Here is a 15286-nt window from a genome sequence, read left to right on the forward strand (position 1 = left end):
GTTGCATTGTTGCTAAGGCAAAGGAGAGGTGGATTCTGCCACCCAATCACATGTTTTGCAGAATTATCCATAATTTCGCATACCAACCAATCACATATTTTAAACAACAATGTTTAGTTTCACAAAATTATGAAGGAATTCTTCCTTAAAACAGTTCGTAGCTGATTTATTGAACTCTCTGTTTATCATCAAAATATTTATTTTACAAATAAAAAAAAATTATCTTTGCCAAAAAGGAAAAAAAAATCAATTAAAGCTAAGTATATTTTGTTTTAATAAATAGATAAACAGTTTGTAATACTTTTATTAATTCTGACCATTTATTTTATAATGTTACATAATTAAATGGTCACATATTTTATTTTATTTTATTTAAATATATTATTTATGTATGAGATATTATATAGACGGTTTCGATCATAATTATAAAACCCAATTATTATTCTATTTTGGAGCAAATCACAGTCATATCTTTAACTCCTCCATCAACAGTTCCCAACCAATCATTTGCTTTGGAAATCTAGTGACCGCAAGTACATGTCTGTCTTCAGTGTTCACCAAAAAGTGAAATGATTCAGTCACATAATTATATTTCATAATTCTCGACTCAATCACTCCAAATCCAAACCCCCCCCCCTCCCAAAAGCCATGGCCAAAGCTCTAAACTTAATTAACCATGCAATTTTCCCGCCTTTTTCATCCCCTACAACTGCAATACCCAGGAGGAATTTCTGCATTGTTAGAGCTTCAACAGAGTCCTCTGAGACCCCCCAAACTTCAGCTTCTGTTCAAACCAAACCAGAACCTTCATCGCCGCCGGTAACATTTGCTCCTCCGCCCAATTTCAAGCCGCCGGAGCCAAAGCGGTTCGGTGTCAGGCCTGATAAAGTTTGGGACATCTTGGGGGCTTCTCTTGCCTTGTTCTTCCGGTTGGGGACTGGCGTTTTCGTTTCTGGGTAATCAAAATTTTCGTTTAATTAAATGTGGTGTGTTTTTTGTTCAGTAACTCAAAGATTGTTGCTTTATTTGCATTTGGGTTTGTTTACCGTAAATTTGTGCTGTGTAGTGCTAGCAGTAGACTGTTTCTGAATTCATTTTCTTTTCCTTTACTGTTTTGATTGTACAATGGCAGGTATTCTTTCTCTTTCGTTCCGAAAGATGATATTCCTGCGGACCAGTATGCTCTCGAGTACAATGGTACGTGTTAGTTTGAGTTGATATGATTTATGGCATGCCCTTTGTAAAGTTAAGTGAATATGATTTGAGAAATTGGTTGTTAAATGGCTGTTATTAGTGTATATTGATTCTGATCAGAAAGGGGAAACTAAAAGCAATTACTTTTAAGTTATGGAGAAGTGATTTCCTATGTTAGCCATCGTGATCCTTCCGCTATATGAAACTTGTTTTCAGCATCAAGCATTTTGTTGTCGTTGTGAATACGAAATTTTGGTTTGTTTTTTGAGCAGCAACCAAAAGAACTGATAACTTATGTTATAGCATCCTGAGTATAAGAGGTTTCAATATTTTTTCAATATTTTTTCTTTCTGTCCAATTTTCATGTAACAGATTCTAAGGTCAAAGAGACTTCGAAAGTAGGCCCTCGCCCGGTGAAGCCTATTGAGATATATGAGTTTGAAGGGTACAATATGTTTCATACCATAATATTGTTTCAATAATTTAGCTCTTTTCGTTAGCATTTTCTAACACCCCCTAAATTTTTATCCATACATCTGTGAAACTGACAACATGTATTTTTTTTCTTTCTGCCCGGACATATGATCACCATGGATTATGTACAGCTGCCCATTCTGCCGTAAGGTAACTTCATCCCCAATGCCTTTTTATTTTGTTCTGAAGAACTTCCAATAGATTATATGTGTATATACATATGGAAGGTTCCTTCCTTTTTCCTTGGGAAATTTAGGGAATGCTTTGATTGTCAAGATCTTAGTTAAATATGTGTCTTTATTTTGTGGATTGACGTTTTATGCATGTATAGGTTAGGGAAATCGTTGCAGTATTGGACCTCGATGTTCTATTTTATCCTTGCCCGAAAGGTGGTCCAAATTTTCGTCGCAAGGTTGTTGAGATGGGCGGAAAACAGCAGTTCCCTTACATGGTTAGATATTTTACTGTTTTTTGAAAATAGAGTTAAATGATTCCATCAACAAAAGCACATTTTAAAAACACTAAGCTTAATCTAAAGTTTCTCTTGGCTAAGTCTTTTAAAACTAAATGAAATATAAATAGCTCTCATAGTTTTTGCTATCGCCATCATTCTTTAGTTTTGTTTTTATGCCTGTTGTAACATACACCTTCTTTTCAGCTCGTTATCATATCACAACGGCTTTGAGTAGCAGCTACAATTCAATGTTTGTGTTTGGCTGCAGGTGGATCCGAACACTGGAGTTTCAATGTATGAATCCGATGACATAATCAAGTACTTGGTTGGGAAGTATGGTGCGTGTGGTCGCATTCATTTTGCTAGTCACTTATACCTTCATTTTACAGTTTACGCAGACATGATAGGGAATAGATATTAGATAGTTAGATACATAATACAACTACAATATAACGTTTGGATATGTCTTTATACATCAATTTTTTTTTGTAACTATTTGACATGGAAGCAGTATAACTAGGCTCTACAAATTATGCTTCTATATCGATATGCATTTTCCCTTTTTTATCTTTGCTTTTTGCAGAAGCTACACTTTCTTGAATAAGAGCTTCTACTTAACTATGTTATCCCCTTGATCTCTTATGCAATCATGCCAACGATTTTTATACCAAAATTCTTTTTAAAATTTCTTACCTCCGGTCCCCCAAATGTTTGTGCAGGTGATGGAACTGTTCCTCTTGCACTGTCACTTGGTTTATTAACGGTTAGCATTTGACTCTTCTGTCATCATCAATTTTTTCTCTGTAGAGTATGTTGTTAATCAATTTTTCTGGTGTGGACTTCTTGTTTTTTATTGCAGACTTTGACTGCAGGCTTTGCTTTGATTGGTCGTTCGGGAAAGGTTAGCTTGTTTGAATTCCTTTTAAGTCCATAAATCTTTTCACAACTTCTTTCTTTTGCTTTGTTGGGAGCAGGGTGTGTGTGTCCTCCTGGTATATGCCTAGTTCATTAACTGCATGATGCATCGAACGCTAAAGTTTGTCCACATTGAAAGCCCATGTTAGATTTTCAAGATTTCGCTATTATATGTAGTTTGTTTTACAAACTTCATTGATCAATCTCTTGTTCGATAATTCTGTTCAGGGTTCTACCTATTCTCCATCAAAACTACCACCCAAACCACTTGTAGTCTGGGCATATGAGGTTAGAGACTATCGTGCTCTGTACTTTATATCATTTCTTAAGCCCCTTGATCTTTTTTTAGATATATGCATGTGTTGCTACCATGTTTACATATGAATTTTGGGTTCTTTTACTGATACATATATACTGATATATCACACGCACGCCAAGCTTTAGTTTGAACCTTTTGTCTCTTCCAGGGATCGCCTTTCTGCAAAATTGCGCGTGAAGTACTTGTTGAGTTAGAACTGCCTCACATATATCGCAGGTAAATACGAGTAACAATAACTATGTTTTGGTCTTGCATTATTATTAATTTTCGTAATTCATCGAGTAATACACAATTCTGAGTGAACTTTCAAATCAACCCATCGTCTTTGGAAGAACTTATTTAGCCTTCCTTTCAATATCATCTGCTTCCGTTTTTGTGTACAAAGATGTAAAGTATATTACTGAGACATAATATGAATACTCCTTTCAGCTGTGCTCGTGGCAGTCCAAAACGACAAATACTGTTTGACAAAACCGGACGTTTTCAGGTACTTCCAATATTCCACAATGAATTCCTGAAGCTGTGATTTTATTGTAAGATAATGAAAGATTTCATCGCCGTTTGACATGCCGTGAATTAGTAACTTGACGGTCTCAATCTTAACACTGTTTTTGACAGGCTCCTTACTTAGAAGATCCAAATACGGGGGTGGAAATGTTCGAAAGTGCAGAAATTGCAGAATATCTAAGAGCAACGTATGCTCTGCAGTAAGTAATGCTTTCCTAAAGAATGCAAACTTTTTCATTATATCTTTTTTAATTTTGTGTCGTATATTTTCTCGCATTTTCTGTTACTACGAAAGTATATGTGTCTTCAACTTATTCCCATATACCAAAATAATCCAACAGATTATTAGATGTGTACAAGTTTTTCGTTTCTAGTAGAATGAATTGCTTCGGTTTCATGCTGTGTCTGTTAGAATGTGTTGTTCAACGTGATGCGGTAAAGTTACATTTCGATACTTGTAGTTTATATGTATGTATGCTTGAGGCTATGATATAGACTTTAGTTCCCTCCTACTCGGAGAAAAAGCGTAACAGAAGGGATCCTCTGGCTCGTCTTACAAACCGAAAAAGGAGATATTCTCCTGATACATTTGCCTTATTGGCTACTGAAAATTTCATCGAAAATTGATGTTTTTCACCCGTTGATTCGGTGTACATTGTTCAATCACAGTTAAAGAATGCCCCTCTTTTAAGGAAATTTGTGCTGTCGTATTATTTTTACAACTTTTTGTGCTGTCAAGTGTCGAGTTATGCTTGTCATGTTAACTATGCAGTCCCCGGTGGTTTTTCTTAAACATGTAGAAGTGAGTCAAACAGAGATTTGCCAGTGTTAGCTGAGAGTTGCACACCCTTACAGTTCGCAAATCCGCGGTCGTGGACTAGAAATATTGACCGAATAAAGATTAATGTTATGAAGACACTGTCGAACCTAGGATAAGTATCTTCGGAACGTTTTCTGGAGTACATAGTACTAAACGTGGACTATGGAGTAGTCCGTTCTCTTGCTGTAACTCTCGAGAAAATGTTCGAAACCAGATCTCTCGAGCATTGTCACCCTCCTCGACAAACTGGTTCTGCTATACCTTCTGCCCCTAATCCTTCTAATCGTCTTATTAATCAAACTCTCGACCTAGCATTAACGATATAACTAGTTTTGGAGGTTATCTGAGAAGAATGTTGTACCAAAAGGAAGCGTCGGGTATGCGATATATCTTTCACAATGTGAGGACTGAAGCAAATGGTGCGTATCCAAAGTGGAGCCTCAAACTTTTGGTGGAGAATCTATCTCTGTTTTTGAAGTTGAGAGTCAACAGGTGAGCTCCTAGTCTGCCACTTTTTGTGGCAACTGGGAATGTTTTTTCATGTTTGTTAGTACGGAATATACTTAATCGAGTGCAGTGATGTTCTATGATTCATACAGTTGACCTCACTTAATGGGATAAGACTTTGCTATTGTTTGTCAATAGGGAATACACTTACCAGATGCCATTAAGGGAAGTTTGTGTACTTTTTTTTCCTTCTTTTCAAGTTGATAATATATACATATATAACAGTCCCCTTTCGTTAAGGGATTCTTTGTAGGGCTCATTCTACCTCGTATTTCAACGATTCAATCATCTATCTTTTAGGTATTTGCTCAAAGATCATTTCTATTAAAGATACCCAAATTTGAAACCATTTGACCGTTGGATTAAACATTTGTCATATTAATGTTTCTTTGAAAACCGTATTCATTTATAGCCTTCACTACAATAGGATGTCTTAAAGGTTTTAAATTTTTTTTAATTTTTTGCAATGATGGTCTATGAATGATGTACTAAAATATAGATGGTATATGTACACACATAATGCACTTTTGTTGAGAGATTCTTCAAATAAAATATATATGCTGCTCATTCCGTAACTTTTTAATGAACCTAAACAATATATATATATATATATATATACACACACAATATATATATATAGGAGGTCTTTAAGGAAAGAGATCTCTATTTTTTTTATAAAAAAATAAGGATTAGTTGTAAGATCCATACCACATCGAACTTTAATGATCCGAATCGTCTATTTTTCAAGTTTCACTTCATAGATCATCCTTGAAAAATATTAGCCAAAATAAAAAATATTTGAGGCATTTAATCAAAGAAATTGATGAATACTTTATTCTATGATATACGAATTAAGACTTACAAATGATTTCGAATTGAATTTGATTTTTGTAAGGATGATATATGAATTAAGACTTACAAAATAGAGTGTTCAGATCCTTAAAATTCAATATAGAATGTGTCCTACAACTAGGAAAAGGATCCGGCACAATCGTGATCGTTCATCATACATTGTGTGGTCAGTTTTCGTTAGGTATTATTTATATTTATATTTAATTTTAAATTTTAAATTTTGAAATAATTTATAACCGCACAATATATGATGAACTATCATACATTGTGTGATCAGTTTTCGTTAGGTATTATTTACATTTATATTTAATTTTAAATTTTAAATTTTGAAATAATCTATAACCGCACAATATATGATGAACTATTACAATCGCTAGATTCCTAATATCCTTAAGAAAAAAATCAATCCTTAGAAAAAAGATCATCGATGATCCTTTTCCCTACAACTAATCCCTATTTTTTTGAATAAAATGAAAATCCCTTCCGAGTCCAGCGGTGGATTTTATGATTGGGTCAATTGACCATCCCTTTCGATTTGATTGCAAACAAGACGTGATGCAGTACTAATACGACTAACTGGGAATTCATCAAGCTGACGACGACTTATTTCATTCTTTTCCGGAATATACGCTTTAATTTTGTAATGAAATTAAGGAATTATAGATTCGTTAATCATCTGTATTTATCATTAAATTAGCATGCTTGCAAAAGATTAAATAATCAAAGAAAAACAGTTGATAATATAAACTGGTACTGTATTTTAGAACTAAACCCTAAACCCTAAACCATAAAAATAGCTGCCGTGGATGTTATAAAATTAAATTCTTTTGTTATTGGTACTCTTAAAATATGAGCTTAATTTTACTTTAAAAAGTTTGAAGGTTCTTTTATCCAAAATTGTCTCTGATATTGTTATAACTCTTTACTTTGGTCCTTAAGATTTAAAATTGATAAAAGTGTTCACTGAGATTTTTTGCCGTCAATCATGTTGGTCATTCTGTAAAAAAAAATCTCCGTTAAATTAAATAAGTCACCAGTTTAAGGGGAAGGGATGATTTAAAAAAAAATACACTTAATTTAACGGAGATTTCTAACATAATCAAAATGATTGACGGTGGACAATTTCAGGAACCACTCATATCAATTGTAAATCTCAATTACCAAAGTAAGGAATTATGTCAATCTCATGGATAATTTTGAATAAAAAAATAAAATTTGAAAATACCAACTAAAATCTACCGATACTTTTGTTCTTAGTCTTCAAATACATGCGAAGTCCGAATTTTCACTCTCTAATATATTAAATTAAATAAATAAAAACCTTATAAAACTGTGTTGCATAGCTGAGTTTTTAATTAGTTTTTGGATCAAGTTTTAATATTCAACAGGAATGTAATGCATTTGGCTATATAGGTTGCCGGGCAAGGTGGACATTTTCAATGAGAGTGATCAATCATCTAGTCAATGTTCCAAAGGATTCACATCATGGATCCTCTTTCAAAGTCAAGAACGCCTAATTCAACCGTAAAACAAAGACCTGATGATGCACATATCTAGTCTTTTTTTTTTTTAATTTCAAAATCATCAAAATTATATAACTTTCATGGTCAAACAAAAGGATTAGTGATATGTCTATAAATCTAAAATTTATGATCAACAAGATCCAACGTGTCACAAGAAACTGCATGATCATAACCTGAAAGCGATGCGGCGATTTAACTCTTGGATTTTCGTAAATTTCAAACTTGAGTCTTGTAGTTGTTAATTAAGATTTTACGATCAAACACCTGAATTTCAAAAGGGTGGTTATATTCACAAGCCATTTTTACTTTTCACACACTCCTCTCAATTTCGACCGTCGAATCAAATGAATTGAAGAATATCAAAATACAAAAATTAATAAGGGTTTGTGAGAGGTAAAGTGTTGAAATGTACTACCCTTTAAAGGACCAGGATCCTCTCCTGAGCTAAGGATGAGGATCCTCCTCATCAATGAGTGTGGGCCGTTGGATGAACATTCAACGGCTACAAACAGGAGGATCTCTTTAAAGTTATAATAATTGTAACCGTTGAATTTTCATCCAATGGCCCACATCACTTGATAAGGAGGATCCTCATCCTTAGCTCAGGAGAGGATCCTGGTCCCCCTTTAAAAAACCGAGCTAGATCTCATAAGATAAAGGCTACATATGTCATACAAATGTCACATAAGGAGCTATCGTCGTGCTACGAAAGCAAAAGCTTGTTTATGCAACTTTAAGCGTTTACCTGTCTATATTAGTGTTTGACAAAATGCTCATCAGACGTTTTCTCGAGTTTCTTTTCAATATTTCATTTTATGATGTTTTCCTTTAATTTGATGATAATGAGATGACATCAGTACAATGTTTGATTTTATGGCACTTGTAGGTTCCACTTCCCTATTTTTTTTCCTTCTTAAGGATTGGCTTGGTATTGTTGTGTTTTGAAAAAAAAAACTACTTTTACTATACTATGAGAATAAGCTTATTTTTGATGCTTTACGTTTTCAGCTTTTTTCACTCAAAACTATGAAAATAAACTGTTTTTAAGAGTTTACCAAACACATTTTTAAGCTCAACTTTTTTTATACCCATTTTTTTTTATAAAAGCACGTCAATAACAAACTAGTACTAAAAGGAGTGACCTTAGATTGATCCTCAATTATATTACATTTATTATTTTGAAAAGATGGTATACCAAATTCGGAAAAGTAAGAACTCCATTTCTACTGTGGTAGGCCAAAACTCGTTCTCCGCCGTCCACTGTCAAACCCCATGTGGTCAATGCATCGCTGCTCATGTTTGGATTTTTCCATGTGCCCTAATCTGTTAAATTACATGTAAAATCAAATTAATTAGCCGTAGCGAAAGTGTTTGGTTGGCTACAATGACATCTCCTGCCCAACTCACCAAAAGCAAGTGCATAACCACATTGACATGAGCGGATCGGATGTGTGTATGCAGGGGCGGAAGTATATTGGATCAAGGTTGTCCTAGAATTATTTGGAGTTAAAAAATATACAGGTAAAGGTCTTTTGAGGATCATCTGAATGTTTGGTACGAGGTCTTTTGAGGATCATCTGAATGTTTGGTACGAGTTTTTTTTTACCCATCAAGTGCTTGATTTAATGTTTATTGTTTGCTATGGTTGTCTTGACAGGTTATATCGACAATCCTCGACAAATACTCTCAATATTACTCATTAGGTTGTTTCGGGATATGACGATATCTGTGGATTTGTGTGTATAATGATTTAGCTAATGAAAACAAGCCCACTAAGTGTTTGTAGAAATGGGACAATGAATAAACTAAAAATTATTTTTGTTTGCGCCATGCTTTTATTTAGAAAACTTGGACCTTTAACCGTGCAACCCCCTAAAATTTGAATCTTGAATTCGCCACTATGCGTATGTACTCTTTCCTTTGCATTTGTGTTTATATTATCAGTTTGGGAAGAATATTGCATCGACTGTTTGACGATAGAAAATGCTAATATTGTACCCAAATTATGGTTCTCCAAAACATTATTATCCAAAATTACAAGCAAATTTACAACTGCTCACTCCAAAAACATATCTATTTACACAACCTCACATACTCTAGTGAAGTGGAAAAAAAAAAAAAAACACACACACACACACAAAAAGCGTTGTAGCAAAATGACTGTTTTACCTCTAACCCCGGTGCGGAGGGAAACCGTTATTCAACGTGCCACGTCATTTCAACCGCAATTTAAATAGGAGAAAGCGGGTCCCACTCAGACTACCAATCGCGACCGTAACACACTTGCTGCCTGCTTCCTCGTGACAGTGGGGCCCAGGGGATCCCCATCGGATCAAGAAACCACGATTCCTTTTTCCTTCAAGTTTTCCAAGACGCCCGCCAAATTACGCAACGTCGACACCGACTTCGCCCGCCCACGCCTCGGACCTCCGACCCGAAACGAACCTCTTCATGCCGCCCAAACCAGGCGGTTCGCTCTCCACGCTGTATCTCGGCGTCGAGTCGATAGACAGCGCGTCGAAATCGTCCGCCGCCGCCCTGTCCCGAGCTCTCGACGTCGACATCACACTGCTGTTTCTCGGCGGCGAGTCTTCCGCGAACGGCGATTTCGCCGATTTCTCCCGGTGTCCTCCGTGCCTAAAAATCGCCCGAAAACTCGCAAAGAAACCGAGTTTTCGTCTCTCCGCCACCGGCTTAACGGACTTCTCCATGGACGTCTCGGCCGACGATCCGTGCCGATTCCTGAACCGACGCTTTCTATCCCTCTTCGATCTCACCCTCCCCATACACGAGACCTTAGGAGACGATGGCTCGATCATCGGAGCGTCCGATTTCCCGACGGATCCAGTCCGTTTCGGGAACAGTCTCGTGTTTCCGGCCTTGGAGTGCCGCCGGTTCTTCTGGTCGGCGTAGTTGTGCTTCTGCGGCTTCGGAAGCCCGATGATCGCCGCCTTCGACTTCAAGTTCTTCGAAAACCTCTGTGAGTTCGAATTCGAGTGCGACGCGTTGGAGTTTCCTTTGGTGGAGTCTTTGCGCTCGTAGAAAGCGTTGCGGTCGAACCAGTCGTACTCTGCGTCTTTCGAGAGCCAGAAGGATTCCGGCGGTAAATCCGGCGCAACTTGCGGTTCATCGGCATCTTCTTCCGGCCGGTCGTGTCCAGCAGTGGCGGCGTCAGCCTGCGTCTCGCAGGCGATTTTCCGATCCATTGAGCCTCCCGCACACGCCGAAACTAGGGTTTCCAAATCGACTTGTGGCATATCGCAGAAAAAAAAAATGTTTATGAAAACTTACAGAGAGAAGGAGAGAGAGGGTGATGAGGAAGTTGTGAGAGGAGGAAGAAGGATTTATAAAGGTGTGTTGTTTATGGACCTCAAAGTCTTCGAAGTCTCCGATGAGAAGTAATATAATTTCCTTTTTATTATTTTTTATTTGTTATAATTTTTTTTACTATTCATTTATTTATTTTGTTTGACTCGTGCTGCGTGGTTTCGTTTTGAGAAAATTCGTTTTCGAAATGAGTCATGTTTTTTGTTTGAGCTATATTATCTACATTAAGGAGAAGTAAGAGATTTAATCTCATAATGAATTAGTAATAATGTCGTTTAAATTCGTTTCTGACAAGAATTGAACCTACAAATGAAGAGAAGTATCAATAGATAATTTTAATTTAAAGGTTTTAAATGTTAAACAACTTAAAAGAAAGCAAAATCATTTTATTTTTTATTTTTTATTAAGTTATCAAATATTTTTAATTGTTAAATATCAACATATATAAAATTATAACTAATATGTATTTGATTCTTACATGTCGAGGACATGAGATGAGCGGGGACTCTTTTGAAAAGGTAAAAAAGAATAAACTTTTCGTAGTTCGAAGACGGATGATACAAAACGCTGATTGCTTTACGCACTCGTTGATTATTTCTTTCTTTCGTTGGTGTCTCTCTAATTAATATTTGTTTTCCTTTCCTTTTGTTAGTTCTTTTTTACTCGGCTTTTACAACGGCTTGGCTTGCAATTTCACTATAAAACACTAGAAATTTCTACAAGTCCAAAAATCATATTTGTCAAAAGCAAAATATACACAGAAAATAACTGAAAGCGCTTTTTAAATTATCAAATACAAAATAATTTGAATTAGTGACTCCAAATTGGAATTTTCGTGTTTTTCTTTGACTCTAATTTGGATAAATACACTTTGTTCGCCATGTCATTCTACTGAAGCATTAGCCACTGTTTTATTGTTGGTATTTATCTATGTGACATTTTCATGTAAGCTCATAAGATATCTATTTGTTGTATGCATAGTGCTACCCATACACTCTTTTTTACTTCTCACACTCCTTTTAATTTTCGACCGTCAGATCGAATGAAGTGAAGAATATAAATAATAAAAAAATATCAAAGGTGTGTGAAATGTAAAAATGAGTATGTGAATAGTACTACCCTTGTTATATATGTCTTTTCACTTTTTGTGTTTTTTATTTGTATATGAACAACATATATTAGAAAACACGATAACAAATATGTCTGTTTGTAAGTTCAACTAACACCACTCGTTCTTATAATATATTAATTTCTCATAATCTAGTAATAAAATGAGAAATGACAAAAGAAATGCATCATATCGTAGACTTTATGTTCATTCGATAAAGTGACAAAAATTGAGAAGAACCACATTGTGGTTTGTAAACAAAGTTAAGATTAAGACTGATCGAGTATGAAGTGTTGCATCAATTTTAACCTATTATGAACACTTACTACAGAAATTTGGGTGGCCGAGAAAAATAATTGTAAGTTAGGAAGATAAAATTTCTCTAATAAAAAATAAAATAAAATAGATTTCTGTATGTCTCAACCTAATTGACGACCAAATCCAACAAGAAATACGCCCAAATCCAATTGAAAAGATCATATTATTCCATGACAACTTGCTGCGCTAATACTTTATTTGACTGCTCCCAATGATCCAGGTCAGGTGTCCCAATATGCATGCCGATCTCCGATAAATTGGTACCAAAGTTTTAAACGATCTCTAAATTAAATAATTTTTTTTATAAATATGATTTTTAAATGATAATAAAGAGAATTAACAATTTGATTATTGTCGATGTAAATTTTTGTTGTCTTCAGTTTTGACGAAAATGTACCTGTAAAACAATCAACACATTTGATCAAAGACCTAAGCCTCACGTGCCCACGAGGTGGGAGGTTAGGTTAACGGATCTCTGATGTCTAAATTAGTTTCTCTGAGAGAGTAAAGTGTTTAGGGCTCTCCAAAATTGGTAGAATATGAGGTATTTATAAGGCTAGGGCCGGCCATATAGTGTTTAATGGAGAGATATTCTCTAATTATTCCCAAGATATTAAATAGGAAATAATATCTTGAGATAATGGTGTAATTGATTGGAGTTATTCTTCAAGTAGGAATGCATTAAAGATATGATTTGGGTATTTAATCCTTATCTTTAATTCATTGCCAATGACAGGTGAGCTGTGAACAGTTGTATTCAACTGCTGAGTCCTTCAAGGATGTGAGCTGCATGTGGGAGCATTTGAGAAGCTTGCCCATTTATTGAGGGCAATCTTGTTTTTCTTTGAATAAAAGTCCACGTGTCGCCTCTAGAATATTTGAGATTATTTTAGGCTCCACAATTATAAAAGTTCTCTTGTCTTTCTTTCATGTGCAGGGGTCCTGCACTTAGCATCTTTTCCGGTTAGAGACCTGGGATCCCGCATAATTGAATCCTTTAGTTGGCTAAGTCTATTCTAGGGGAATGATTATCGTGGCCAATTCTGGGAGTCATCCGGCGCAGATAGTCGATGAATTTAGGAGGAACTAAGCAGTCGTAAAACCCATCCACGTCTAGATATTCCGGAGTAGCTTACCCTCTTATACTGGAGAGCATACCCGTATGGGTGTCGGGGAATTAGTTTACCCTCTCGTGCTGGAGAGCTAACCCAGATGAGTGTTAGGGAATTAGTTTACCCTCTTGCAATAGAGAGCATATCCATATGGGTGTCGGGGAATTAGTTTACCTTCTTGCGCTGGAGAGCTTACGCCATGTTTATAGGGCAGCGCGTCTTTTGCTTGTCATAAGAGTATGATAGTTTGTTTATGCATTTGGCCCAGGCAGCTAGACTGTCGACATACTGGTCACACTAGCCTTCCTTCACGAGCTGCTCAAGGTACCTCCTCCATGTAGTGCAGTCGTTGGTTATATGCCCAAGACCTCTGTGGAATATGCAATATTTGGTCCTGTCCATCTTATAGGTGTCGTCTTTTACGGGTGGCGGTGACTTAAACCATGGCTTGTCCTTGAGGTCGCGGAGGATCTGGTTGATTGTGACTGAGAACTTGGTGTATGTCTTGGGCACTTTGCCTCCATTCGCTGGGGATTGGTCCATGCGTCTGTCTACTGGCTTGCTTTTGTTATTGAGCGATTTATCGTTTGCCTTCTTCTGAGTCGGTTCCGCGTCTTTACGCGGCTGCTCAGACAGCTTCTAGTAGCGTTTTTCTTCATCCCAGAGGGAATGCTTTTTTACCAAAGCATAATAGTTTGTTAGGGACAGGTTTTCGCCCATAATCAATTCTCCGAAAAGCGGGTGATCTGTTGAGAGCCCCTTTCGGAAAGTTGAGCATACGATGCTGTTATCCCATCCGACAATCTTTGCCTTCTCCATCTTGAATCTTTTGCCGTAAGTGCGGAGTGACTCATTCTGGTCCTTCTTCATGTTGAAGAGGTGGTCAGATTTCTTTTTGATCGAATGGTAGGACGAATATTCCTTAGTGAAAGCCAAGGAAAGTTCGTTGAAGTTCTGAATTGAGCATGGCGGCAGGGTGTGGAACCAATCTTATGCCTTGCATTTGAGTATTGTGGCAAAGATCTTGCACATGAGAGCGTCATTGTTGGTGTAGAGGGCCATGACACTTTGGTAGTGCATCAAGTGTCTATCCGGATCTTCATCTCCATTGAACAAAGTGAAATGTGGCAGGTTGAACTTCCACGGTGGCTCCTTCTGCTCGATCTCGTATGTAAATGGTGACCTGCTCAGGTTGGCCACGTCTCCATCTACGGAGGGCATCGTTGGTAGTGTCAATGCGCTAGAATCTGCGTAGCTGGTTTGTTACGAGCCTTTGTACTTCCTCATGGATTTGAGCCTGGTAGGGCAGCGGAGCCTTCAGCTGCCTCCGGTGTTGACCTACCGGTCCACGTTGCTTTTCGACTCGTCCTGCTCATCTGTGTCGCCGTTGCGGTGCACGTGGTTCATGCTGCTGTGCTGTTCGTCCTCGTGCCTGGCAAGGGCTGCTAATAGAACTCGAGCTGGACTGCTTACGTGCTTTTCTCTGGGCGTCATGTAGCTGCCTATTCTGTTGCCTGGTAATATGATCTCCTTGTGGGCCTAGCCTCGTGTGGACCCTTCGCTTGGAATGTCCTGAGCGCTCATCGAAGTGTGGACCCAACCTCAAATGCACACTGACTCGTGAGCCGAGTCGGGAATAAACACTTCTTTACCCATCTAGGCTGTAGAAGACGTTTCCCCGAGGGCCCAAACGAAAGTGTACACTACCTGAATGCATGGTTCATGGTGGGATGAGCGATTCTTTGTTAGGACATAGCTGGAAAGAGTCACGTTCTTTTGCCATTGTTCTGCTTCAGGACACCTCGTATGGGGTGCGTTGCATCTCGATGCGCTCGAGGAGTTGGTTCACCAAGGTG

The 15286-nt window shown here is 37.2% G+C and overlaps 3 protein-coding genes across 3 annotated transcripts; 1 reads left to right on the forward strand and 2 right to left on the reverse strand.

Annotated features, from left to right (window-relative positions):
• Window positions 1–500: 500 nt before the first annotated feature.
• On the forward strand, window positions 501–4260 carry LOC126600713 (uncharacterized). Its single transcript, XM_050267347.1, has 12 exons — window positions 501–956; window positions 1133–1197; window positions 1567–1639; window positions 1800–1818; window positions 2000–2119; window positions 2391–2460; window positions 2842–2885; window positions 2982–3023; window positions 3266–3325; window positions 3505–3572; window positions 3786–3843; window positions 3975–4260. The coding sequence occupies exons 1-12, from the start codon at window positions 649–651 to the stop codon at window positions 4065–4067; spliced, it is 1020 nt and encodes a 339-aa protein (XP_050123304.1). The 5' UTR covers window positions 501–648; the 3' UTR covers window positions 4068–4260.
• Window positions 4261–9557: 5297 nt separating this feature from the next.
• LOC126600715 (uncharacterized) lies at window positions 9558–10940 on the reverse strand. Its single transcript, XM_050267349.1, has one exon. It carries the CDS (start codon window positions 10820–10822, stop codon window positions 9950–9952), a length of 873 nt encoding a protein of 290 aa, XP_050123306.1. The 5' UTR covers window positions 10823–10940; the 3' UTR covers window positions 9558–9949.
• Window positions 10941–13727: 2787 nt separating this feature from the next.
• Window positions 13728–14651, reverse strand: LOC126600376 (uncharacterized). Its single transcript, XM_050266965.1, has 3 exons — window positions 14427–14651; window positions 14112–14384; window positions 13728–14054 (listed from the first exon to the last, which is right to left on the reverse strand). Exons 1-3 carry the CDS (start codon window positions 14649–14651, stop codon window positions 13728–13730), a joined length of 825 nt encoding a protein of 274 aa, XP_050122922.1.
• Window positions 14652–15286: the final 635 nt, after the last annotated feature.

Source organism: Malus sylvestris, chromosome 14, assembly GCF_916048215.2.
Source record: "Malus sylvestris chromosome 14, drMalSylv7.2, whole genome shotgun sequence".
NCBI lineage: Eukaryota > Viridiplantae > Streptophyta > Magnoliopsida > Rosales > Rosaceae > Malus > Malus sylvestris.

What these genes read in the sequence shown, in the direction of transcription:
- LOC126600376 (XM_050266965.1), bottom strand. Translation starts at nt 14,651, where the DNA reads ATGCCCTCCGTAGATGGAGACGTGGCCAACCTGAGCAGGTCACCATTT. An exon ending in CCACAATACTCAAATGCAAG is followed by an intron (nt 14,385 to 14,426) that starts GCATAAGATTGG and finishes TGCTCAATTCAG; the next exon opens with AACTTCAACGAACTTTCCTT. An exon ending in TAACAAACTATTATGCTTTG is followed by an intron (nt 14,055 to 14,111) that starts GTAAAAAAGCAT and finishes CTGTCTGAGCAG; the next exon opens with CCGCGTAAAGACGCGGAACC.
- LOC126600715 (XM_050267349.1), bottom strand. Translation starts at nt 10,822, where the DNA reads ATGCCACAAGTCGATTTGGAAACCCTAGTTTCGGCGTGTGCGGGAGGC.
- LOC126600713 (XM_050267347.1), top strand. Translation starts at nt 649, where the DNA reads ATGGCCAAAGCTCTAAACTTAATTAACCATGCAATTTTCCCGCCTTTT. An exon ending in GTATGCTCTCGAGTACAATG is followed by an intron (nt 1,198 to 1,566) that starts GTACGTGTTAGT and finishes TTCATGTAACAG; the next exon opens with ATTCTAAGGTCAAAGAGACT. An exon ending in AACAGCAGTTCCCTTACATG is followed by an intron (nt 2,120 to 2,390) that starts GTTAGATATTTT and finishes GTTTGGCTGCAG; the next exon opens with GTGGATCCGAACACTGGAGT.